The 27,823-nt window shown below is 37.2% G+C and overlaps 1 protein-coding gene across 3 annotated transcripts in view; it reads left to right on the top strand.

Moving 5' to 3' along the window:
* Window positions 1–27,823, top strand: part of ANKIB1 (ankyrin repeat and IBR domain containing 1) — a 264,755-nt gene that overhangs the window by 205,055 nt on the left and 31,877 nt on the right. For all 3 annotated transcript variants that reach the window (XM_055346595.2, XM_004045734.5, XM_019031192.4), the window contains 5 exons: window positions 1,381–1,589; window positions 3,310–3,398; window positions 9,276–9,420; window positions 10,800–10,966; window positions 20,548–20,636. In XM_055346595.2, coding sequence (XP_055202570.1) covers window positions 1,381–1,589; window positions 3,310–3,398; window positions 9,276–9,420; window positions 10,800–10,966; window positions 20,548–20,636 — 699 coding nt within the window. The remainder of the gene's footprint in view (window positions 1–1,380; window positions 1,590–3,309; window positions 3,399–9,275; window positions 9,421–10,799; window positions 10,967–20,547; window positions 20,637–27,823) is intronic.

The raw sequence follows: 27,823 nt of genomic DNA, 5'->3' as shown, positions 1-27,823 counted from the left end.
GGAGATAAAGTTCATATGATATTCTACTTATGTAAAATAATCACCAGAAAAACTCTGTATATACACAGATAGTCCCTGACTTAGGATGGTTTGACTTACAATTTTTTGACTTATAATGGTGCTAACTCAATATGCATTCAGTAGAAACCATACTACTCTTGAGATGCTGGGCGACAGTAGTGAGCCATAGCTCCTAGTTAACCACACATTTTCAACTTATCATATTTTCAGTTTACAGTGGATTTATCAGGACTTAACCCCATCGTAAGTCAAGGAGCATCTGTATTTATATACGTACTTGTTTATTTTCCCTACCTGGAAATATACTCCTTCTATTTTCATTGCATGTCAAAGTCATATTTATCCTGTTAAACTGCCAAATACATTGGCTTAATATAGTTGAAAAAAAAAAACCTCGTGTAGAAAATTTCCAGTTATTTGTATTTAAGCTATAAAATTTTATAGAATGTGCCTACAGTGAATAATTTACCCTTTAGTCTTCTCAGAAATAGTGTGTGATCATGGGACGAACACAGGCTTTGGAATCACAGAAATTGGTTTCAAATCTCTGTGTGAGCTTGGACAAGTTATATAACTTCCTTCAGTCTTGATTTCTTTGCCTAAATAATAATTGAAAAGTTTGCTGGGAGGAATAAATGAAATTATGTAAAACACCTAGCAAAGTAATTGAATGTGTTAGTTTGTTGTTTTTAAAGGGTTAGGTTTTTATGGCTCTAGACATTATAGTATGTTTTACTTGGCAATTTTTAAAATGTTCACAGTAGGAAGATAATTTTTTTTAGTTAAGCCAGGTTCAAGATCACTTAATACAGAATTTATACTTAATTCACTAAAACTTTATTTATAACTCTAATTTCTTCGGAAGTTTCTTCTGCTTTCAAGCTGTTTATTAAATGATTTTTAGGACCTGTAATTGGCATTTTGACATATCTATAGTGAACTATGTAATCATTTTACAACTTGATGCCAGTGAGGACAGTTAAAAAATTATATATACTTTTGGAAGGAGTAAAGAAGCTAAATTAAACCTATGCCAGTGAAAATGTAGTGAATTCCAAGAGTGATTTGTGAGTGACCTGTTTTGATTGTTAGTAGAAAGTACTGGAAATTTTGACCATACTGCTAGATCTTGACATGGTTGTAAGCCATGATCAATTATGAAAGCTTAAATTTTGTGTAAAAACGCTAATAACAAGGACATACCTAGACATTCATTTGCAGTTACTACTTTTATATAAATACTTTTTTCTTTAGATGACCAAAATTTGTAATTTATTCTCATATTTTTGTTATTATATAGCTTTTATAACATTACCATATTTTCTTTTTTGAGAGCTATCCATTCCATTTTTCTTTAAGACTGGGACAGGGAGAAATTACTTGAAGCTTGGATGTCCAACCCGGAGAACTGCTGCCAACGATCAGGTGTTCAAATGCCAACTCCACCACCAAGTGGGTATAATGCCTGGGACACGCTCCCATCTCCAAGAACTCCAAGGACTACGCGCTCTTCTGTCACCTCCCCAGATGAAATCAGCTTATCTCCTGGGGATTTAGACACCAGTTTGGTATGGTTTGGTATTCACTGTACTTCTCATAGCTTTGTTTATAGTCTTTTAACATTCAAATGATTTAATATTGTTCCATGGAGTGTCTGGTTGTGTTCTTGTAATTGAATCCTATCCCTTTCTTGAAAGGTTCAGTTATTTCCATGCTTCAGTAAATATTTATTATTACAGAATGTTTTTGTGATCTCTGAATTATAGATTGCAAAAAAAAGGTTTTCTTTCCTCATTTCCAGACAGAGAACTTAAAGCAGTTTAGGGAAACCATCTATTTTATTTTCCCTTTAAACTTCGGTTGCTTAATGATTTAAATACAGACCAGGCACAGTAGCTCATGCCTGTAATCCTAGCACTTTGGGAGGCCAAGGTGGGTGGATTGCCTGGGCTCAGGAGTTCAAGACTAGCCTGGGCAACATAGCCAGACCCCATCTCAAAATACATACACACATATATACATCATATTGAAATATAAAAAGATAAGTTTGTGATGGGCACTGTAAACTGAAAATACAAAAACATTTTTTATAATTTCTTGAAAGGTAATTTTTAAGCATTTACAATATATTGATAGTTATGTATTTGCTTCAGTAAAGCTTCTGGAGTTTGTTATCTAGATGCATTTCCAAAATAAGTGTTTTATTATTTTATGAAACAGTACTGCCATTGTCAGCATTTTTAACTGGCATATCATTGGTGTGCTATTATAGGAGATTTTAATATTTCTTGAATGACTCAGCCACTCAAAATATGTGATAAATATGAAAGTGCTTCTCATTTTATCTGTGCCTTTTTGGAAAACAGAATCCTGTAATTTGCATATGTAACGTGATAAATTTTGCTTCTAGAGAGCTATTGTTTAGAAGATACTAGGTAGGCGCAAAAGTGATTGCAGCTTTTGCTATTAAAATGGCATAGTTTTAATACATGGGTGGGTTTTTTGTTGTTGTTTTGTGTTTTTGGTTTTTTTGAGACGGAGGTTCACTCTTGTTGCCCAGGCTGGAGTGTAATGGCATGACCTCGGCTCCCTGCAACCTCCGCCTCCCAGATTCAGGTGATTCTCCTGCCTCAGCCTCCTGAGTAGCTGGGATTACAGACATGCGCCACCAAACCCAGCTAATTTTTGTATTTTTAGTAGAGACAGGGTTTCACCATGTTGGTCAGGCTGGTCTTGAACTCCTGACCTCAAGTGATCTGCCCACCTCGGCCTCGCAAAGTGCTGGGATTGCAGGTGTGAGCCACCGCGCCCGGCCTAATACTTAGTTTTATAGCAGGGTTCTCTCCCTGGAAAGTGTGGATATCCTGAGTTGCTGCATTAAAAATACAAAGTTCCTCTGTTTTCATAGATTTTGAAGGGTAGGTGTAATGTGAAGGGCATGATACTGAAGTGGTTTTTTGCAACATGTAATTTGATGTTGGCCCAAATGATTTGTTTCTTGTACTTCGTTTTCCAAACGCACAGTTGCTGATTAATACATAAATTTGGAATTTAAGGGTTTGATTTTTGCGTTAAAACATTTAAATCCCACTTTTGTTTATAGTGAGGTAGTCATGGTATTTGTTACTGAAAGGCACACTAACTGTCCTTAAAACTTTGAAAGAGGTAACTTTCAAAAACTTTTAATTACTGTACTAGTATTTTTGCCTTTTAAAAAAGTAAACAAAATGTATTGTTCTCTTTCAGAAGTACATTTCTGTTTAAATCATTGTTCTTCTTCATCTCCAGTGTGACATTTGTATGTGCAGTATCTCTGTATTTGAAGACCCTGTGGATATGCCCTGTGGACATGACTTTTGTAGAGGATGTTGGGAGTCGTGAGTATATGAGCACCTTAGCATTTCTTACTGCATGATAGCACTCTGATTTGTTAATAAAATTGTTTGCTTTCAGTATTTAATGATGCAAATTATTTATATTGACTTCTGAGTTACACAGAAATGAATTTAGACTTTACTAGTAAGGAAAAATATTCTTGTTTTTATTTTTACGTCTTCCCCAGCTATTTTAATTAATGCTATTTAGCTTAATGTAAGGTACCTTTAGAAACAAAGCAGGTATACAAATAATTTATCTTAGTATTTTAGTTTATATTACATCTAATGTAAATTTCAGGCAAGAATCAGTTTGTCTTATATCCCAGGAATCTGAAGCATTTGGTTTTGTGCTGTCTCAATTTTTTGTGACAACCAAATTGCCTTGAAAATCTTTAAGAATATGGATGTTTAAAATTTCTTTTTAGTGAATGCAAAGTTAAATGTTTCAGCGAGACATAGTTGGGTATATTTTACCAATGGAAAATTTGTTTTGCTTCTTGTGTTTATCTCTATTTACCCTTCCCGTTACCTTTCAAGATTTATACTTTTTCACCATCCATTAACTTTGCTCTCATGTTGCACTTTTCGAGAGAAGTTTCTAAACAAAGATTGCTATAATGAGCACTGTAATGTCATGTTATCTCTGGAGACACACAAAGCTATTGTTTGATGACCTAAGTGAGATATGTCATTGGTATTTAAGAAAATCTTAGAAATCAGAAGTTTTTAACCTTTTTTTTTTTTTTAAATAGAGTATCAGTTAGCAAGTATAGGGAGCTAGAGAATACTATGTGGGTAAGAGAGCGAGAACCTGAGCAGATTTTCTGAGTTTTTCTTTTTAAACAGCTTTGTTGAGGTACAGTTGACATACATAAAGCCACACATTTAAAATAAATAATGTGATAAGCTTTGATATCTATATACAACCTTGAAACCATCACCACAACCCTTAGAATCTGTCATTCCCAGGTTTCCTCATTTCCCATTGAATCCCTGCTACTCTTCTCTTTCTGCCTTCCTTTTATCACCCCCAATTTGTAGGCAACTGCTGAGCTGTCATTCTGATTTTTTTTTTCTTTTTTGAGACAGGGTCTCACTCTGTCACCCAGGCTGAAGTGCAGTGGTGTGATCTCGGCTCACTGCAACGTCTTCCTTCCCGGATTCAAGCGATTCTCATTGCCTCCGCCTTCCCAGTAAGCTGGGACTATAGGCACACACCACCACGCTCTGCTAATTTTTGTGTTTTTAGTAGAGATGGGGTTTTGCCATGTTGGTCAATCTGGTCTCGAACTCCTGACCTCAAGTGATCCACCCACCTCAGTCCCCCAACGTGTCTGGTTTGATTTTGAGTACATTTCTTTATCTGTTTTCCAAATTGGAGTAAGAGGCAAGATTTCATTTGGAGGGGGAAAAAAACTACTGCTTTTTAAGTCAGAATATCTAGTTGTTCCTTTTAAGACATAGACTAGATTCTCTTCAGAGTCTACTTAGATAGGATCAGATCAGTATAGCTGTTACAGGTAAACTAATTGACAAAGGTCAGAGCTCACAATCCAAAGCTATCCTTAACGCAGTTGTGGAGGCAGAAAATACTTCCCAGGTACAACTTTATCTTAGTTGTTAACTGTACTTAATTAGGAAGTACTACCTGAGCTCTACCAAGTTAGCTGTTGGTCTTGGTGTGTATATGAAAATTGAGTCCCCCAGGGGATTTTCTTGAATTTTTTTGAGCTTCATTGACCTTCCTCACCTGACTTGTATCACAGGAACTATCTCCCAAACTCATCACAAACTAGCCATAAGAAATGTATGGTAAGATTTAAATTTGAAAGATCTAATTATTGGTTTCCTTAGTACCTTCTAGCCTACCCAGGATTCTCCTTTCCACCCCTTCCAATTTTGTCAAATCAAGCACCAATAAAAGAAGTTCCATGTTGGGTGATTCATGTGTTGATGAAATCATTTTTTAATTATCACAGTGTTTTTATAGGCACATAGAAAAATAAACTCCTAAAACCAAGGAAGCATTTTTAAAGGTCCTCAGATAGTTTGAAAGCCCCTCAATCTATCTTATTCTTCCCAAACTTTTTATTAGTACAGCTAGATGCTTTAGTGCAAGCTTATCCAACTGTGACCCACAGTCTGCATGTGGCCCAGGACAGCTTTGAATGTGGCCCAACACAAATTCATAAACTTTCTTAGAACATTACGAGGTTTTTTTTTTTTGCTATTTTTGTTTTAAGCTCATCAGCTGTCATTATTGTTAGTGTATTTTTTGTGTAGCCCAAGACAGTTCTTCTTCCAGTGTGGCTCAGAAAAGCCAAAACATTGGACACCCCCTGCTTTAAAGTATCGATGCCAAGGGCTGAAATAAAAGGGAATAGCCAGGCATAGTGGCACATGTCTGTAGTCCTAGCTACTTGGGCAGCTGAGGCAGAAGGATCACTTGAGCCCAGGGGTTCAGGAGTTCAAGACTACAGTGAGCTATGATCACACCACTGCACTCCAGCCTGGGCAACAGAAGAAGACCCTGTCGATTGATTGATCGATCAATCGACAGATTAGATAGAAATTATTATTTTCTAGCCAGACTAGAATTTCTTTGCTAATATTGAGGATAAGAGCTCAAGTTCTGGATACAATAGGTCACTGGGCTGTGAATTCCAACTCTGCTATTTATTAGTTGTTGATTTAGGTAATTGATAGCCTGCCTGTTCCTCAGTTTCCTAATCTATAAAGTGGTGATAATAGTATGTGCTTCCTAGGATTATCATCAGTTTTTTAAATTTCTTAATGTATGTAAAGTGCTTAAAACAGGATCTTGCATATGGTAATCGTTCAATAAATATTACTTATTATCATATTCCTAAGCATTGTAATAAGCAGAGAGAGCCTACCTATGATATCATCTGTGAATTTTACCTGCAAGATAAAAATATAGGTAAGGTTTGCCCCAGATTTATCTCTTTTAGTGACACTTATCAACTCCATGTTCTGCTCATAAATTTTTATTAAATTGTGTCTTGATGAGAAATAATAATATGGCCAACAGAACTGATCCTGTCTTCAATGAGGTCTTCTCAGTTCTGTAATTTAATTCCCCAGAGCTGATTAAATCTTCTCTGATATATTTAAAATATGTAAAATTCAAAACATCATCATGTAGTAACTATGTCTAAGCAAACTGTGAACTTTGACAAGGGACTATACAACTTCCCAGGGAATCTCTTCATAGCTAAAAAGAGGAGAATCTTGTTATGTGAAAAAGGAACTCTACAGTTAACAGTTCTCTACTTTTAGTCTTAAGACTTTTTTTTTTTTTTTTTTTTTTTTGAGTTGGAGTCTCGCTCCGTCACCCAGGCAGGAGTGCAGTGGCACCATCTCAGCTCACTGTGACCTCTGCCTCCCGGGTTCAAGTGATTCTCCTGCCTCAGCCTCCTGAGTAGCTGGGATTACAGACACCCGGCACCATGCCAAGCTAATTTTTGTATTTTTAGTAGAGATGAGGTTTCACCACATTGGTCAGGCTGGTCTTGAACCCCTGACCTTGTGATCCGCCTACCTCGGCCTCCCAAAGCGCCAGGATTATAGGCGTGAGCTACCGCGCCAGGCCACAATATACCTTATATACCTTGTATATCACTGCTTAGCACAGGAGTGAAAATGGCACTTGTGAAAAAATGGATAAGGATCTACCAGAGGTTGAAGAATGCCAAGGGAAAAAAAAAGTTAATTCCTGGAAGCCAAAGAGAATTTGAAAGAAGGAAATGTTCACAGTGTCTCATGCTCTAGAGAAATCAAGGAAGATAAAAACTGAATTATTTAATAAGTTGGGCTAATGGGTAGTCATTGTGGCCCAGTGAAGAGGTGATAGCAGCCAGATGCTACAGATTGAGAAGTGAATGAGAAGTGTTATTCCTTGAGGAAGGAATAACAGATCATCATAAACTATTTTGTCAAGAAACTTTGAAAGAAAAAGAAAATGAAAGAGTCATGTGGTTAGTAAGGGTTTTTAAAATGGGAAAAACTTGAGCATGTTTATTGTGCCCAAGGTAAGAGCCATTAGAAAGTAAAAGAGAGAAAGGATAGATTATTGGATAGTGCAAGTCCCAGAGCTGGCCAGAGGATTTGAGGATTAGCCTGGGGGTAAAGAGAAAGCTCTCTCTTTCACAGAAGTGAGTGGGAAGAAAGGAAAGAATGCTAAAGATACTGCTAGGTTTGAGGTGTGGTAGAGAGCACTTGGAGTGAGAGAACTGACTGTTGGGGATTCTCTTTTCTATGAATTGCCCAGACAAGGATATGAAAGAGAAGATGGAGCAAAGGGAACGGGCCTGCCAAGGTCTCAGTAAGGTTGTCGTTGCTGTTGTTGTTGTTGTTAAGTGCAGTGGAATTAAGAGAATGAGAGAACTAAAGAAAAAAGATACTATAGTTAGTGAAATAATCAAAATGTTGATGGTGAGGACTAAGCAGTTAGATTTAATTGCCTGGTTTTCCATTTATTTTCTCTAGATTTAAGTGTTAAATTCAATATACAGTCATCTGTACTTCAAAAGTTTGTTTCTTGCTTTTCTAAGGGCAGTGCTAAATAATAATAACAATAATAATCCTTGCTAAAATTTATGAATTCTTACTCTATGTCATGCACCATGTAGATTTTTCACATATATAATCTGTTTAACAACCCTGGGAAGTTCACGTTATTATCTCCATTTTACATATGGTGAAACTGAGGCTTAGAGCAGTTAAATAAATTGCTTAAGATCATATGCCTTATTGGTGGCAGATCTGGAATTTTCTAACTCAGAACCCTGCTTTTAGCTGGACATGGTAGTACATGCGTGTAATCCCAGCTACTCACTCAGGAGGCTGAGGTAGGAGGATCACTTAATCCCAGGAGTTTGAGACCAACCTAGGCAAAGAGAGACCCCACCTTAAAAAAAAAAAAAAGAAAGAAAAGGAAAGAAAAAAAAGAACCCTGCTTTTAATCTAACCTTGGGCTAGATTCTTGATACTTTTTTACAGGGCATTTTTTCCTCACTACTCAAGTATACCTAAGTAGGAAATAAAACTTATTTTAATATTCATCTAAGTGAAATATAAAAAGAAAACCTATAAACCTATTCTTCAAAAAACTATGCTATATTTTAATGCCATCCCAAAATATCTTGAATTATCTATGGCTCATTTCTATACCATTGCCCCCTTTTCTTTAAAGCTGTAGCATATTGAGAATTGAATATGACCTTTCTGAGCCACTCATTTCTGAATTTTTAATTTTAAATAAAAATACTTTTTCAGATTGTTTCAGATTTTTAGAGAGGATAAAGCAAAATAGAAACATAAAATATAAAACATACGAGTGTATGTATATATGTGTATGCATATATATTGATATATAAAATGAATGCCTTAACGGATAATGTGCATTACAATTGCTGTTTCACACTTTTGTTGGTATTGTTTTAATTATACTCTGACAAAAAATGCAGCATAAAGGAAAGTTGGCCAGGCACAGTAGTTCATGCGTATAACCCCAGGGCTTTGGGAGGCCAAGGCAGGAGAATCGCTTGAGACCAGGGGTTCGAGACCAGTCTGGACAACATAGCAAGACCCATCGCTAGCAAAAATTTAAAAATTAGCCCAGCATAGCAGCATACAGCTGTAGGCCTAGCTACTCAGAAGACTGAGGTGAGAGGATTGCTTCAGCCCAAGAGTATGAGGCTACAGTGATCTGTGATCGTGCCACTGCACTCCAACCTGGGTGATGGAATGAGACCCTGTCTCTAAAAAAAAAAGGAAAGAAAAAGGAAAATTCTTAGAATGTATGCACAACTTAATATCCTTGCTCCTTTGATGGGCATTGATCCATTTTAATAGGTTTTTGAATCTGAAAATTCAAGAAGGTGAAGCTCACAACATTTTTTGCCCTGCATATGATTGCTTCCAACTTGTACCTGTGGATATCATAGAAAGTGTAGTTTCAAAGGAGATGGACAAACGATACCTACAGTTTGATATTAAGGTAAGGTATACTGCCAGTTATCTGTCCAATTTCCATAATTTTATTTTATTAAACCTTTATAACATTATTTTTTCTTTTTGTTTTATTTTTGAAAACAAAATAATGGCTCTTTTGTTAGAAACACTTTATCAGAAAAGTTGCATAAAGGAATGGTGATAAAGTTTGAAGCTAAAGCATTATTTTATAATAATAAGAGGAAAGGGGAAAGGCTAAAGTACTGGTAATTTACAAAATTTAAAATAAAATATTTATCAGAACTTTTTATTAATTTGCCCGTTGCACTTTAATAACTGATTGATCAAGATAATGTTCAAATTAGATTTTACCTACTTTAAGTTTTCCAAAAGACATTATCTTTCATGCTCCTAAATAAAATATTTGGAAATAAAGATTTCCAACTTGGAAGTTTATTATCATTTTTATTCCAAGTAATAGGTTTATATAATGAATTATAATGTTTATTTCATCTTTTTTTGTCTTCATTCTTTTTCAGAAGTTGTAAGTGTAGGCAAGTTACTTTCTTTTGCGTGTGTGATTTAAAAGTTACATTTTAACTGCTTTGTGCAGATTTTACTGAGTCTAATATGTGAACTTTTAAAAGACAAGTCCTACTTTTTTTTTTTTTTTTTTTTTTTGGAGATGGAGTCTCATTCTGTCTCCCAGGCTGGAGTGCAGTGGTGTGGTCTCAGCTCACTGCAACCTCTGCGTCCAAGGTTCAAGCGATTCTTGTGCCTCAGCCTTATAAGTAGCTGGGATTACAGGCGCCCACTACCACTCCCGGCTAATTTTTGTATTTTTAGTAGAGATGGGGTTTCTCCATGTTGGCCAAGCTGTTCTCCAACTCCCAACCTTAGGTGATCCGCCTGCCTCAGCCTCCCAAAGTGCTAGGATTACAGGCGTGAGCCACTGTGCCCAGCCCCCCTCTTCTTTAAGATAGAAAGTATCATAATATTGATTATTATGTATTATTTGGGTACCATTTAGAAATTTACTGTTCTAATACAGCTACATGCATGTTTCTACTTAAGAATTATATTCATCAAAAAGTGACACATTGTATGAGAAAACATTGTAAAATTACATATTTTCTGTGCAAACAATTACATTTTTGCTTTATCATCATTTACATGGTTTTTAGATTAAAGAAAACATAAATTTTAAAAATAATTTTGTTACTAAGTTAATTGCCGCTTTCCCCTTAATAATTTTTTCAGTACTTTCCAGTACTGTTTAAATTTCTTGAGACTGACAACTCCATGCATTTTATTTCACTCTTTTTCTTTCTTTGCTTTATAGTAAATTACCATAGAGGTACACTCTGTATTAGAATTTAGCATTAAAATATTTTCTTTTGTGTTTTGTTATTGCTGTTTAAACAGGCCTTTGTTGAAAATAATCCTGCCATTAAATGGTGTCCTACTCCAGGCTGTGACAGAGCAGTAAGACTAACGAAACAAGGGTCAAATACATCTGGATCTGATACACTCAGCTTCCCATTGCTGAGAGCTCCTGCTGTTGATTGTGGAAAAGGACACCTCTTCTGCTGGTTAGTATAAGACAAGTTGGAATCAGCCTAATCACCTTTCTTTCCAATAGTTATTAAAGAGACTTTGCACCTTGAGTCAGGCCTTTAAATTGTAGTATACTTGATAGTATTCTTCTTAATTTAAGAAATGTGTAAGAAGTAGTAATAGTTCATATTTGTTGTGTGCCAGGCACTACACCAGCTATTTTTTACATATTGAATTCTCCCAACAATGCTGAGTTGAGTTGATGTCATTATGCCCATTTTACAGATAAAGAAACTCAGGCACAGAGAAGTTCCCCAGGGGTATACAGCTAGGAATTGGCAGAAATGGGATTAGAACCCAGCTGTTTGATTTTAAAGCCCATGTGCCTAAGCTATAATACCAAATTGCTGACCATAGATTAGAAAATGTTTAGAGTTTAACGTTTCATTAAAAATATAGGCTTCTAGCAGTGATTCTTCACCAGGAGCTCCCAAAATTACCAAGGTCCCTTTTACAAAATTTTATCTTGGGCCCTAACAAGTAAGATTTTGATTTAGTAGGTTTTTGAGTGGGGCTCTAAGAAAAGAAAATTAAAAATTTCCCAGGAGATGCTAATGAACAGTTCTAGTCAGGAATCAATGACTGCAGGCTCGTTGTTTCTTGTGTTTTGCTTAGTTTCCTAGTGCCTGATAGTACTCAATAAGTACAAACTGATGATAAATCAGTATTGGAAAGGATATGTAACTCTGAATACTCTTTTGACTATATATGTGTCAGCCATCAGCACTCTACTTATTCATAGAAGATTCAGTTAACTGTTTTAAGTAAATGATAAAAAAAAAAAAGCTACAGTATTTATTCTGTTTTTTGCTCATTTCCAGAATTAGCACATATGCATGGATACACTTTAGGTGGATATGAAATTCTAGTCTTTACTTTTATGCTTATCAGAAACCAGAAACTAAGTGTATCACTGCTATATAGTAGGAAGGTATAGTTATGGAACTATCCCTACCCTGGTCTACTTCTTACCTTCGCCATCATCATTAGTTAAAAGTATTTATTGAACTGCTAACCCCTGACTCTAAGTCAAGGGTCAGCAAACTATTGTCTATACTTATTATTAAACATAACATTTTGCTGGAACACAGCCACACCATTTCATGTCACTTTATGTATTGTCTGTGCCTGCTTTTGGGCTATGACGGCAGAATTGAGCAGCTGAGACAGAGACTTCATGGCCCACAAAACTGGAATCCTGGTTGAAAAAGGCTGATTTAGAGGATTAGTTGGAGAAGCTATGAAGAAGGAAAACATAAATTAGGAAAATATCTAAAAGATAAAAAGATTAGCTTTTGCAGAGATCAGAGAAAAATTAAGTTTTGAAGGGAAAAGAAGAAACTTTGATTGGCATTGTCTTCTTAAGCACTGTTGTTTCTGTGATCTAGCTTTTACCAGTTTTCAGTGTAGTTTAGCTTTTAATTTCTTGAGTTTGTCCCCATTCTCTTTGTATGCTGCAAGTAATAATAAGTTTGGTTTGACTGAAGATAAGAAAGCTAATGGAAAAAACCTACCAATATAGGTCAGACTCTATAAATTATGTATGTATGTCTATAAACGTAGACGATGCTATAAACTGTAAATTTCTAGAATAACATTTGGAGAAATACATCAGCTTACTTTTTCTCATACCCCAAAATATCAGGCTGGTTATACTCAAGATGCATTGGAGACTATATACCAAGATCACGGGCCCTACTTTGAGTTTTATCCCAGTTCAAGGGATAAACTCACATGTGAGTCCATGTGAATGGCCACATGGACTAAGGTCACACTTGGTATTTATTTACTCTTTCTCCTATTCATTAGGGTAGTAGAGAACCTAACAAAATCATCACTTTTTGGACATAGCACCAGAGAGGAAGAGACTTAAATGAAATAAAAATAAGTTTCAGTGAAGGACAAACTCAGATTTAAGTTCTTCAGCTTAATCTTTTGTCTTTCAGTTTTGGTATTTATTAAGTTATAGGATGGATTTTTTTTGCATTGCCTACTTCATGTCTCTAGGCATTAATTTACAGTTCCTGTTTTTTTGCATTCTTAGCTTTATGCCCTTATTCATATAGTATAAAAGCTTTGTCTATAATTTTAAAATCTAAGTAGAAATTGTCATATGCTTTCTGTTGCTCTTATCCCTTATTTCAATGAGAAGCAAAATCTGTTCACGCAAAAAAAACGCTTTACAAGAGAGATCTTCACAAATTAAACGCAAATGATTCTGGTTTTGCTTCTCCTTCTTCAAAAGCTCAGAAGTAATTTTCTAAAGATGACTACAAAAACCACAACAAAAGACAATAATAATTTCTTCTTTTCAAGAACTATATATGACAGAAACAGTTGAGCCATACCCAGGAGATATCTGCATAGATATAACTAAATATATTCGTTGTTGGGAGACAAGTAGTATTAATAGGCATTCCCCTTCCCACCACAGGATACCCTTCTCTACCTGTTCACAAAGTTCCATGCCCTTTGTAACTGAAGCTAGCATGGTTTCTCCCCCTAGCCTTTATAATTACAATTTGTGTGATCTGGGCAAAATTATCTCAAGACAGTATTCAAAAGTTAGATGGGTTCTGACTTAAACCAATGACTTTTCCTCCTTTTTTTCTTTTTAATTAAGTAAAATATGCTACTGTGTAACTTCTCTGTCTTCTGAACTGACACAAAGTGTCTCTCTTCTCTGAGACAACTCTTCACAGATTTGTTGTCAGAAATACTTCTTGGCCACCAAACTTAAGATGGTATGGTGGCCATTTCTTTCCTCTCTTTTTACTCTGGTCCCTTTTAATCACCAGTGTGAATTGAAAACTGAAAACCTTATTTGGAATTTCTCTTCTAAACACATAGACAGTCAAACATATTTTATTCACTGAAATTGATTGGCAGGAAATATTCTAAATAATAATATGGTGCCAGGTGTGGTGGCTCACGCCTGTAATCCCAACACTTTGGGAGGCCAAGGCGGGGGATCATGAGGTCAGGAGATCGAGACCATCCTTGGGTAACACAGTGAAACCGTGTCTCTACTAAAAATACAAAAAATTAGCCAGGCGTGGTGGCATGCTCCTGTAGTCCCAGCTATTCGGGAGGCTGAGGCAGGAGAATCGCTTGAACCTGGGAGGCAGAAGTTGCAGTGAGCCGAGATCAAGCCACTGCACTCCAGCCCAGGCAACAGAGCGAGACCCGTCTCAAATAATAATAATAATAATAATAATAATAATAATAATAATAGTAATAATAAGGTAGAGTTTATATTACCTAGCGGTTGAGCATTTATTTACTGAAACTGTGCAAAAAAGTCTTTAAAAGGAACAAATTTTTGAATCATAGTGATGTACAACTTGAGAAACCACAGTATCAGGTTTCTAGTCCACTTAAGTTTCCAGTGGATCAGAGTACAATGTACAGACTTTTCAAGTTTGGAGAAAAGTCTGAAAGTGAGTATCTTTTTTCTCCAACATTCACAATAAGGTTTTTGATCAATACCTACTTCTTTATTCAGAGCAGTAGTTGCATACATCATCTCCCTCTCCACAGACCTCACAGGCCAGGGGACTCTCCTGGAATCCTCTGGACAAAATAGATGAAGCAATCTGTATGTGTAGACCTAATAATTGTGTCTCATCTTTTCTTACAAAACCAGTTTTAAGCCCTTAGATTAACAGCTCTAGTTATGGAAAAATAGATTTTTCTAGATTGGCAGTATCTAGCTATTTAAGTATCAGACTCCTGCCAACTAGCAAAACATTTTCCAGCTCTTCACAGGCCCAGAAATAAAAACATGATACTACTTATTTGGCAGTTCAATCATAAGACCTTATTTAAATACCATGTGTACTCTCTGCAGAGTAGCACATCTGCATAAATAAATACCACTTGAGGGTTCAATTTATCAAATTTCAACACAGTACAGAGTTATAATAATCTGGGAGATACAGGACCTGCCTGTGAGACAGCTCTGCCACTAACTAGCTCTGTGGCTTGGTGATAAACATCCTCTCCTAAAATAATATGATAAAATAAAGCCTTCCTATCTGAAGCAGTCAACATACAGTGCAAGTTCCAGAACCAAAAACTATTTAGCTTCAAATTTTAGCTTATCCACTCTTTACTTGTATGGCCTTTGATAGGTTACTGAACCTCTCTGTGCATGTAAAATGGGGATAAATAGTACCAGTTACAAAGAGATGTTAAGAGAATTAAGTGAGTCAGTACATGTGAAGTATTTAGAACATTGCCTGGTATCCTAAAAAATGTTAGCTAAAGGGGAGAATCATAAAAATGAAGATTTCTACTTAATTCACTCAGAATTGCTTATTAATAAAAAGTTCTAAAATGGCATTGAATTGAAATTGCCAACTTCTGGATAGGAATTTCTTCCATCAAGTAATAAATTTTAAAACTTTAGTGGAAGGTTTTTTCCTTTTCCAGAGCCCTTTAGAACCACTGTATAGTCATGCAACCAGTTGTACATACTGGCACATTTTCAAGAAGAGAGCCATTCCTTGATCACTTGATGTTAGGTTAACCAATCATATTTGAGCTACGTGAAGGAGTTTAGATTAGGCAACTATTTTTTTTTTCTTTATAATCTTTTACCAGGGTACTTTTTTACCTGAATAAACCCCACCCTATTGGTGTCTCTGGCTGAGATTCAGTATGCTGTGTCCTGAGATTCCCCTCCCCATACTCTTGTTTTACTGACATTTTGAAATGCAGTTTCAGCAACAGATACCAGGGACTTTAGAATACTTGTCAACAGTCATTGGTTAAAATTTTCTTCAGGAATTTAGGCCAGGCTCACTGGCTTATGGCTATAATCCCAGCATTTTGCAGGGCTGAGATGGGCGGATCCCTTGAGCCCAGGAATTCGAAACCAGCCTGGGCAACATGGTGAAACCCTGTCTCTACAAAAAATACAAAAATTAGCTGGGCATGATGGTGCATACCTATTGTCCTGGCTACTTGGGAGGCTGAGGCAGTAGGATGGCTTGAGCTCAGGAGGTGGAAGCTGCAGTGAGCCAAGATCATGCCACTGCACTCCAGCCTGGGTGCCAGAGCAAGACTCTCTCAAAAAAAAAAAAAAAAAGAAAAAGAAAAAAAAAACTGTCTTTAGTAAGTTGGCATTCTAGCATCTTCACTACTTTTCTCAAAATAACCTCTCTTCCCTACGTTGATCATCTAGATTGTCAATTAGTATGTTTAGTGGCATTGTTATTACTATACTTTGGAGAATTCTGTTTATTTTTCCAGATGCCGTAGTTTTTAAATATATTTTATAGTATTAAATGGCAACCTCGGCCAGGTGCAGTGGCTCACGCCTGTAATCCCAGCACTTTGGGAGGCCGAGGCGGGCATATCACAAGGTCAGGAGTTCAAGATCAGCCTGGCCAACATGGTGAAACCCCATCTCTACTAAAAATACAAAAAATTAGCTGGGCATGGTGTTGTGCACCTGTAATCCCATCTACTCGGGAGGCTGAGGCAGGAGAATCACTTGAACTGAGGAGGCGGAGGTTACAGTGAGCAGAGATCGTGCCATTGCACTCCAGCCTGGGCCATAGAGCAAGACTCCGCCTCAAAAAAAAAAAAAATGTGGCAACCTCAACCTCTTTAATTCACAGTCCATGCTGTTACTTCTTTTTTTATTTATAAGCTGCTGCTTTTTTTTATATCCTTTCTTAGTATTGCATTGGAAACTAATAGAAACTGTACCAACCAGTTATAACACCCTGAAGTGGTCCTACTGATTGGGCTCACAACCAAGGAAGCAGCAAGTCTGTGTCCTCCTGTGAGGTTCTGGAAAAGAAAACCTTCTTTTGCTATTTAATACAACACAGTCTTGGAGAGCCAAGCACATTGATAAGCAATTATGGCCTTTTGAAGAAGTGGCTTTTTTTTTTTTTTTCAGACTTTATTTGAAAACACTGGGCTTTGTTCCCCCATGATTCTTTCTTTTTTTTTTTTTCCCCCCCAGAACATTTTCAGACAATGTTCTGACAGCAAAACCAGTATTTACCAGCGTTGATTCTGCCAGGAAATGGATATTGAATATGCTGTTTAATCTCCAGGGGAAAAAAGTCTCCAGGGAAAAAAATGTTAATAGAAATAATTTATTTCATTGATTGCATTTGTTTGTTTTAGTTACTGCAGATATATAAGGGCTTTTTGTACTTCTGGGCTTTTTTTTCTAGCTTTATTGAGATGCAAATGACAAACAAACTTTTTTAAAAAATGAGTCATGAGAAATGTAGATTCTGCATTCCCACCTGTGTTTGCAGGCACCATATGGAAACACTGTTCCTAGATCTGTGGCATATTTCTTACTCTAATGTCTGCTAGCATGTGTGCCAAATTAAAATTAAGTTATCACAGGTATCCTTTACATTTCTGGAAAGCAGAATTGATGTTAGTATGCACTAAAGTGAATCTAACGTATCCAGTTTTTTTTTCGTACTTAAGTTCTGTTGTACATGTGCAGAACATGCAGTTTTGTTACATAGGCATACACATGCCATGGTGGTTTGCTGCACCTATCAACCTGTCACCTACATTAGGTATTTCTTCTAATGCTATCCCTCTCCTAGCCCCCCATCCCCCAACAGGCCCCAGTGTGTGATGTTCCCCACTCTGTGTCCATGTGTTCTCCTTGTTCAACTCCCACTTATGAGTGAGAACATGCATTGTTTGGTTTTCTGTTCTTGTGATAGTTTGCTGAGAATGATGGTTTCCAGCTTCATCCACATCCCTGCAAAGGCCGTGAACTCATCCTTTTTTATGGCTGCATGGTATTCCATGGTGTATATGTGCCACATTTTCTTAATCCAGTCTATCATTCGTGGACTTTTGGGTTGGTTCCAAGTCTTTGCTATTGTGAATAGTGCTGCAATAAACATATGTGTGCGTGTGTCTTTATAGTAGCATGATTTATAATTCTTTGGGTATATACCCAGTAATGGGATTGCTGGGTCAAATGGTATTTCTAGTTCTAGATCCTTGAGGAATCACCACAGTCTTCCACAATGGTTGAACTAATTTACACTCCCACCAACAGTGTAAAAGTGTTCCTATTTTTCCACATCCTCTCCAGCATCTGTTGTTTCCTGACTTTATATATCCACTTTTTTAAAGAGATTAGGTCATGCTGTGTTGCACAGGCTAGAGTGCCTTGGCTATTCACAGAGTGGTAATAGCACACTATAGCCTCGAACTCCTGGGCTCCATTGATTCTTCTGCCTCAGCCTCCCGAGTAGCCATTGTGCCCAGCTCACTTCCATATTTTAATCAACCCAATATTTTTTTAATGTCTGTTAAGCTACCGCTAAGTTGCTAGGAGCTCTGTAAAACCACAATTATGGAAAAGATTTCCCAAGTGCCAGATTAGATGATAAGTCAGGAGTGTAAGGAAACTAAATTACCCTTTCAAGGCAATTGGTGCATTTTTTTTTTTTTACCATGTAACCATTTTTAAGTATGCAATTCAGTGACATTAATTGCATTCACAGTGCAACTATAACATTTCATAACCACTTTTCATTTTCAGAACTTTTTCATTATCCCAAGCAGAAACTCTATAACCATTAAGCAGTTAACTCCCCATCCTCTCCTCCCCCAGGCTGGTAACAACCACTCTACTTTCTTTCTCTGTGAATTTGCCTATTCAAAATATTTAATGTAAGTGGAATTCTAGAATATTTGTACTTTTGTGTCTGGCTTATTTCACTTAACAAAATGTTTTTAAGGCTCATTCATAGTGTAGCATGTATCCAAATATTATTCCTTCTTATGGCTGAATACTCTATTGTGTGAACGTGTGTGTGTGTTTGTGTGTGTGTATACTGCACAATTTTTTTATCCATTCATCTGTTGATAGACACTTGGGTTGTTTCCCCCTTTTAGCTGTTGTGAATAAGACTGTGAATGTTGGTGTACAAGTTTGAATCCTTGCTTTCAGTTCTCTCATACCTTAGAATGAAATTGCTGAATCATATGGTAATTCTAAGTTTAACTTTATGAGGAGTCACCAAACTATTTTTCACAGCAACTGCATCAGCATTTACATTTCTATCAGCAGTGCACAAGGGTTCCCATCTTTACACATCCACACCAACAACTTATGTTTTTTAATAATCACCATTTTAACAAATATGAAGTATAATCGATGCATTCTTAATTTCCTCTTAGTTTTTAAGACTAAATGAGTCAGTTGGTGTGTCTTCTTAACACACATAACTTTTTTAAATTTTTTTTTCCTCGAAATGGGGTCTTGCTCTGTTGCCTAGGCTGGACTGCAGTGGCATGATCTCAGCTCACTGCAGCCTCCACCTCCCAGACTCAAGTGATCCTCCTACCTCAGCCTCCCAAGTAGCTGGGACTACAGGCACGAGCCACCACTCCCTGCCCAAGCTTAACCTTTGTAAATAAAATCTTTTAAAATAGCACTGATGGTGATGATATCACTTCCAGATTGGGTTGTTCCCTCCTCCGAATAATATTTTTTTTATTTACTGGAATAATTACCTTTGTCCTATACAATATAGCATCATCTTGAATTCAAATGGCAGTTCATCAAGGCTTTAGGCTCGTTTTAGTGTTTGACTTCTTAAATAGCTATGGAAAGAATATAAAATAGAGTTACAAATGGTAAATTGATGTTTTTAATTATTTAAATCAAAATTTCCCAAATTCCAATAAAAATAAATTGAGTTACCCTAGCTGTTACCTGGAGATGCAGAGGTAAAAGTAACTACAATAATTCGACTTAAAACAGTGTTTTTCAAACTTTAAAATGAAGAAGGTTCATTTGGTAATTTTGATAAAATATAGATTCTAATCTGTAAATCACATGGGGCCTGTTGTTCTGCATGTCTAAAAAGCTGCTCAATAATGGCCAGGAATACACCTTTGAATAACAAGAATTTAAAATATTAATGAGGATAAAACGTAATTGATTCAAATGTTTTAAAGCTCTGAAGGCTTGCAAATCTAAGTTATAAATATTAATCTATTTAGAACTTTTGAAGTACGTAAATGAATGTACTGATTTTTTTTAATAAAACTGGTCTAATGGTATCAAGCTTTGGAATCTCATTTTTAGTGCCTCCATTGAAGTGCTCCATCTCTCAGTCACCGTGCCTTACTTTTTTCAACTTTAAAATTGGAAGAATACTTTCTACTTTTTTTTTTTTTTTTTTTGAGTTAGAGTTTCACTCTTGTTGCCCAGACTGGAGTGCAGTGGTGCGATCTCGGCTCACTGCAACCTCCACCTCCCAGGTTCAAGCGTTTCTCCTGCGTCAGCCTCCTGAGTAGCTGGGATTATAGGCATGTGCCACCACGCCCGACTAATTTTTTGTATTTTTAGTAGAGATGGGGTTTCACCATATTGGCCAGGCTGGTCTCGAACTCCTGACCTCAGGTGATCCACCCGCCTTGGCCTCCCAAAGTGCTGGGATTACAGGCATAAGCCACCACGCCCGGCCTCTACACATTTTTTTTACCTTGATGTTGATGAAGAATATTTTAAAATTGTCTTTTCTATGTTTATTTTCTTTAGGGAGTGCCTTGGTGAAGCACATGAGCCTTGTGACTGCCAAACATGGAAGAATTGGCTGCAAAAAATAACCGAAATGAAACCAGAAGAACGTAAGAGGAATTTTAGATAGCTTTGCTGCATATTTCCTGATAGCATTCAAAAGATAATGTGGTCATATCTTTTTTAGTCTTTATTTAAGAGGTTTTCAAATTTGTTAATGCAAGAGCTCTCCTGTTTAACATCACAATCCTTTTGACTAACTTCCTTTTGGAGATAATAGAGTTTTGGCAAGGAGGAATCATGGACAAGTTCCATATTCCTAACAGACTTACTTTCCAGCTGAAGTTAAACAGGGTAAATGGGGGTCCCATTTAATCCTCCTCCTATAGCCCTTTTCTTTTATCCTAGGGTGAGCCAACCAATTGTTCTGTACTTTGTGGAAGTAGTATATGACCTGTAATGAGAGTGAGCTTCTGATATCCCTGAAAGCTTCCAATGAAGGATGCAGCAAGTTAATTTCTTGCTGTTATGTGGTTCTATAGATTTACTGATGTTAAATACCATATAGACAAGTATTGTCACTGAGACTTCTGTAAATACATTATCTCTGTTAATCATCACAGAAATGATATGAGGTTGATGTTAGTAATCCTGTTTTACAGAGGAAAACTAATGCTTATATTGGGTTGAATGACACAGGGCATGTGCCTTGTGAACAGAATGGGTTTGAATCTCTGAGGGGACTCCTTTTTAAAGCCTTCCTAATAGCAGTTCCCACATTTAACAGATAAATCTATCTGCTTTGCAATAATTTCCCATCTTCTAAAGTGTTTTATGACAACTGTTTTCTCTCAAAAAATATAAGTGAAAATTAATTAGTTCTGGTCTTTAAAAAAAAAAAGACTTAGATAATGGTGTTAGCTTGAGATGTCACAAGTCACCCAATAAATCTACACTTATAGGGGCCGGGCGCAGGGGCTCACACCTGTAATCCCAGCACTTTGGGAGGCTGAGAGGCAGGCGGATCACGAGGTCAAGAGATGGAGACCATCCTGGCCAACATGGTGAAACCCCATCTCTACTAAAAATAAAAAAATTAGCTGGGCGTGGTGGCGCATGCCTGTAGTCCCAGCTACTTGGGAGGCTGAGACAGGAGAATTGCTTGAACCCAGGAGGTGGAGATTGCAGTGAGGCAAGATTGCGCCACTGCACTCCAGCCTTGCGACAGAGTGAGACTCCGTCTCAAAAAAAGAAAAAAAAAATCTACACTTAAATGAGCAAAGCACATAATAAAGATGATGCCAGACTTCAGGGCATGCAGAGGCTAGAGGGAAGCAGTCGGACATTACGGTATCATATGATAACTGATATAGTTGAGTAAAGATGAGAGTACAGAAACAATGACAAACTCAGGTTGGGGGAAGAAAGGGTGTCAAAGAATCTTCTTGAAGGCAGTGAGCTATGAACTGGAGTTTAGCATCTCTGCCTCGTAGTAGGTAATTACTGTCAGCAACTGAAGTGGCGTTGAGAGAGATGGCCTGGCGGCCATGATACTTTACAGGCTTGTATTATATCAGGGGATTTACCACTGCCTGAGGGCTGGTCCTCAGCATTTTAGATCTACGAGGGTCATTTTGTCCACTGACTCGGTTATTCTGACGCACGGAGAAGAGACTACCATATAAACCAAAATGCCACTTATTAGTTGATAATGAAAGAGATTCCTTTCACTTGTTGCGAAGGCTTCATGTCCATTATCAGGAGCAAAGAGAAGTGGATAATCTTTGGATATTTTATAGTGAAGCCTGATTAAACATTCTTGTCCTGTTCATGCACCGTTTAGTCAACATTTTTTAAGCCAGGCACAATGGCTCACATCTGTAATCCTAGCACTTTGGGAGGCCGAGGCAGGTGGATCACTTGAGGTCTGGAGTTCAAGACCATCCTGGCCAACATGGTGAAACCCAATCTCTACTAAAAATACAAAAATTAGTCCGGCATGGTGGTGTGCACCTGTAATTCCAGCTACTCAGGAGGCTGAGGCTGGAGAATCCCTTGAACCCAGGAGGTGTAGGTTGCATTGAGCTGAATTGCCCCACTGCACTCTAGCCTGGATGCCAGAGCAAGACTCCATCTAAAAGAAAAAAAAAAGCCTTTATAGATTGTGTTTGTTCCCCAGGTTCATTGTACTAGCCATTGCTCTTCATACCCACCCATTTCCCCTATTCTCCTGATATGTATGGGTGTGTATATGTGTTTGTCTTCCATAAATAGATTCATACCATTACCCTGCAGCACCTTTAGATGTGACAAAACAATTGGAATTTGCTTTATTTTCTTGCTTCTGGCAGCTAGAAATATTTATATTTCTGTTATGAATGGCTCGCTATTCGCCACCTACCTGCATTTCTTCATATATTTCTTTAGAACTTAAGGTTAAGGTCCATGGGAGAAACTTGCTAGAGATGAGGCTAGAAAGGTAGGTGTTGCCAGATTGTGAGTGTTATTGCCAAATTGTTTGAATTTATCCTCCTAATAGAATAAGCCATAAAGTGTGTTATTTTAGTAGAGAAGTGGCAGTATCAGAAAAGTTATTTTTATCAAGATAACTGATGAGTATGAAGGATGAATTGAAGAAAAGATAGACTAAAGGTAGGAGGGTGAATTTTTAGTTTGGGTCGGAGGGTAAATTATGCCATTAGTGAAACAGGAAACTCAGATAAAGCAAGTGACTTTCCGGGGAAAATAATGAGTTTTGGTGGTAGACATTCTGAACTTGAAGTACTTACAGAACATATGTGTGGAGATTTCCAGTGGAATTTTATAAGTGTTCATCTGAAACTCAGAAAAGATGCTAAGAAACTTAGGAATAAATTGTTAATTTTAAATGTTATCTTCATTATTTAATTAACGTTTATTGAGTGCTGTTTTATGTTAGAATACAGAAGTAAATGCCCTCTATGCTCTTGAAGTTTATATTTTAGAGAGGCAACTCTATACAAAACTAAGGAAAAATGTGTTATGAATGTGAGAGAACATTGTTCATGTATGTGATAACTTTTAGGGGAGGGGAAGGACAAAGAAGGAGGAGGCCAGTTATCTATGGGAGAGGGTTAGGAAACACTTTATAAAAGAATTGATGCTCAAGCTGCATGTTGAAAGCTGATAGATGTCCTTCACATGAACCAGAATAGGAAAGACATTCCAGGCATAGAGTGAAGTGGCAATATGAAGTAGCGTGGCATATTCAAAGACTGCAAATAATTCATACAGTCACTTTAGTGATGCATTGAGAGATGAGACTGTGCAGACAGGAGTCCAAATCAAGCATTGGGCACAAAGAGGTGGTTATGCACAATGCTAGGAAATCCTAGACACTGAAAAGGGGTTTTAAGTAGGAGAGTGATGAATGAAGATGCTTACTTACAAAGATCACTCAGGCAGAAGTATGGATGATAAAATGGAGATTATTGAGAAACTAGGTAAGAATGTTAGTTCTGAGACAACTTCAGAATGACCAGGTGAGAGGATATGAAGGCTTAAGATGGGTAATTCAGGTGGGAGGGGGCATATACAGGAGAGTTATAAGATATATTAAATAATCTTTTTTTTTTTTTTTTTTTTGAGACAGAGTCTCGCTCTGTCGCCCGGGCTAGAGTGCAGTGGTGCGATCTTGGCTCACTGCAAGCTCCGCCTCCCGGGTTCACTCTATTCTCCTGCCCCAGCCTCCCGAGTAGCTGGGCTACAGGCACCTGCCACCATGCCCGGCTAATTTTTTGTATTTTTAGTAGAGACGGGGTTTCACCATGTTAGCCAGGATGGTCTTGATCTGACCTCGTGATCCGCCGCCTCAGCCTCCCAAAGTGCTGGGATTACAGATTAAATAATCTTAAGTAGTAAATCTTGTGTGCCTGCTAGTTGCCTAAAAGATTTAATACACCATAAGAAGTAATTAGTCTAGCATATTATTCAATTCTTGAGTTGAAAATGCCTAGCAATATTTGAAATATAAAGCAAGTATTTTTCTTTTATTTTCCCCCAAACCCCCACCCCAGCCTCTGAGGCAAGTTAGCATCTCCACAGCTGTCTAGATCCTGGGTCCTGGGAGCTCGAGGTGAATACTCATCTCCTTGTGTGCACTAAGTGATACACTGGCCCTCTCAAAGTGCTACTATCCTGTGGCATCAAATGGCTTTGTACATCACTTTCCCAGTCTTTTATCCCCAAATTTGATCTATTACCCTGAAAGAACTGTTCATCTTTAAAGGTTCCAACTGTAAGAACAGATCACTTACTAGGTGACTGCTGATCATTCACTCAAGCAGTCTCAAACTATGGGTATGATCTTTTAGGTTTATATAGTCCTTCTCTGGTAGAACAAATCTCAGGTGTCTTCAGTCTTTTGTCTCCTATCATGTTTTCAAACATTCTTCCATCTTTCCAAATCAAAACCCCCTTTGGGGTTTCTTCCCACAGTTCTTCAAGTTCATTATAATCTGTTTTGCCTGTGGTCTAATTAGAGTAATACATCTCCCTACTTGCCCTTAATTCACAAATTACCCCGATTTTACAGAGGGAGATACCAAGGCCAAGAGAAACAAAAATGCCCTGCTACACAGCATATCCATCTCACATCTGGTATCAGAATGCAGAAAAACTCTTTAAAACAAGTATTTTTAAATAGATGGCTATTTTTAGTTATCCCTTACCATATTAAAATTGGATGAATCATTCCATACCCACAGATAAGTTTTTGCTAGGGAAGGGGAAGAAGAATGGCCTGGCTAGTGAGAACAGATTATGGGCGGGACTGTGAAAAAATGTCCTTCCTCATGATAATGATCCTGATACTAAGAGGAGGAAAGAAATAGAAAAGCTAGAAAATGGTATAGATGGTATATACATGGTTACTTCTAGGGAGATCCCAAAGGGGGTTTTGATTTGGAAAGATGGAAGAATGTTTGAAAACATGATAGGAGACAAAAGGCTGAAGACACCTGAGATTTGTTCTACCAGAGAAGGAACCAAGCCAAGGCTGCAGAGAAAGTCCCAGTTATTGTTAAGAAAAGCCTAGGAGTTTTCTCACTCTACTGATTTGTGTCCTCCACACTGAAAGATAGTGACCAGTAATGGCCACTTATGTTTATGAAATTTAGGGCGAGGATTAAAGTGAACAATAATTGGCCAACTATAATACTAAAGTAGAACCCCATCATTAAATATACAAAAATGATATTTCAAAAAGGAAAAGTATGATTAAGTACTATTTTAGCTTTATGTATTTTGATCATAGCATTTTTACTTTGCATTTTATGCAAAAAAAAAATGGCATAAGCATGTTTAACCAAATTTGTGTTTTCATGAAATAGTTTTCTTCTTTATGCCCAGTTTTCCGAAGTCTTTGAATTATGAGACTCAGGATGAGAAAATCTAATTAATGAGAAAAAAGTATTAGAAAATATGCTGAAATCAATTCAAGGAATTAATTTCATATAAAGATTTAAATAGTGTTTGTTAAGCACTGGAATAGCCTCTGTTGTGTCTAATTAGAGCAAGAAGCAGGAATGGTTATATTTTTTATGAAATGATGGTTAATTTATAAATTTTTCAGACCAGTATTTTTCATGGGACATACTCAATAAACTGAGTTCAAATTGTGTTATTTAAAAATTCAGTCTTTGACTAGGTGCAGTGGTTTACGCCTGTAATCCCAGCACTTTGGGAAGCCGAGGCAAGAGGATCACTTGAGGCTCAGAGTTCAAGACAAGCCTGGGCAACACAGTGAGATCCCACCTCTCCAAAAAATAAAAAACTTAGCTGGGTATTGTGGCACATGCCTGTAGTCCTAGCTACTTGGGAAGCTGAGGTAGGAGGATCTCTTGAGCCCAGAAGTTGAAGGCTACAGTGAGCTATGATTGCACCACTGCATTCCAGTCTGGATAATAGAGTGAATCTCTATTTCTAAAAAAAATTAAAAATAAAAATTCAGTTTTTAAAAGCAACTGTTTTCACATGCATACATGTTGATTCTGTTAATAGATCTTGGGTTTTCTGATACTCTAATACTTTATTATGAAGTTAATACGTTTTAGAAAGAGACCTAAGCACACTAGATTATTAAGAAAGAATAAGAGCTGTAACTGAAGTGAAGAGAAGAGTTTGAAAGTCAGTAGAGGTGAAAAAATCTCACCAGATAGATTGAAGGGAGATACGGTGTTGTTGGTGTTAAGAACAGTATGTATAAGCTGGATGCAGTGACTCATGCCTGTAATCCCAGTACTTGGAGAGGCCAATGCAGGCAGATCACTTCAGGTCAGGAGTTTGAGACCAGCCAAGTCAACATGGTGAAACCCCGTCTCTACTAAAAATACAAAAAAAAATTAGCCAGGTGTGGTGGTGGGCACCTGTAGTCCCAACTACTTGGGAGGTTGAGGCACGAGAATCACTTGAACCCAGGAGGCAGAGTTTGCAGTGAGCTGAGATCATGCCATTGCACTCCAGCCTGGGTGACAGTGCGAGACTCCGTCTCAAAAAAAAAAATATGTATGTATAAGGGACAGATGTATAGAATAAGCATGTTCAGAGAATAGGAAATAAAGGTATTTTTTCCAGCATGAGTTTTTATCATAGTAATAGTTGGTTATTCCCTGAACATGATTTACTTCATGCAGTTCACTAAAATGCAGTTAGGAGATCACATTCTCTCCAAGGGTGGAAGAAAAAACTGTTATGTTGCAGGCCACACTGCTGCTTTGTTTTAATGGCTTTGTGCTTTATTTATTATAACAATGGACAATAAGAGTCATAAGAATATGTTAGTGCCTCTGAGCTAACAATAAGGTTGATGCTGAAGGAAGAAGAAAGGCCACTACTTTTAATAAAAATTAAATGTTTAAATGTGAAGTGTACTTAAATGATTAGGTATTATAGCAATACCCTTTGTAAGTGGAATTGCCTCCACAGCTTGGCCTTATTAGCCCTAAGTATACTAAGTTCCTTCTGAAACTCCTGTCACCCACCAAATTATCTGAGAATTCTTTCCACCAACACCTTAATCAAACCATCTTCTATCAAGTGTGTTCAGAACTGGAGTAAAGTCTGATCAGTTCATTACCGCTGTTTCTCTTTGCTGTGTGGGATTAAAAACCAATGCTTTTACAGTCCAACAGTAGCTGCTGTTCTATTGTTAATATAAACTTAAGTAGGCAAGCACTTGGGGTTCCTTGCAGCAAGACAGCTCCACTTCTGTGCTGCTAGGCTCCAACAGAGGACTGCTTCTTGTGCTCAGCCCTTCCAA

The sequence above is a fragment of the Gorilla gorilla genome, chromosome 6 (genome assembly GCF_029281585.2).
Source record: "Gorilla gorilla gorilla isolate KB3781 chromosome 6, NHGRI_mGorGor1-v2.1_pri, whole genome shotgun sequence".
Taxonomy (NCBI): Eukaryota; Metazoa; Chordata; class Mammalia; order Primates; family Hominidae; genus Gorilla; species Gorilla gorilla.
The sequence above is the reverse complement of the archived record's forward strand: the minus strand, read 5'-3'. Positions and strand labels throughout refer to the sequence as shown.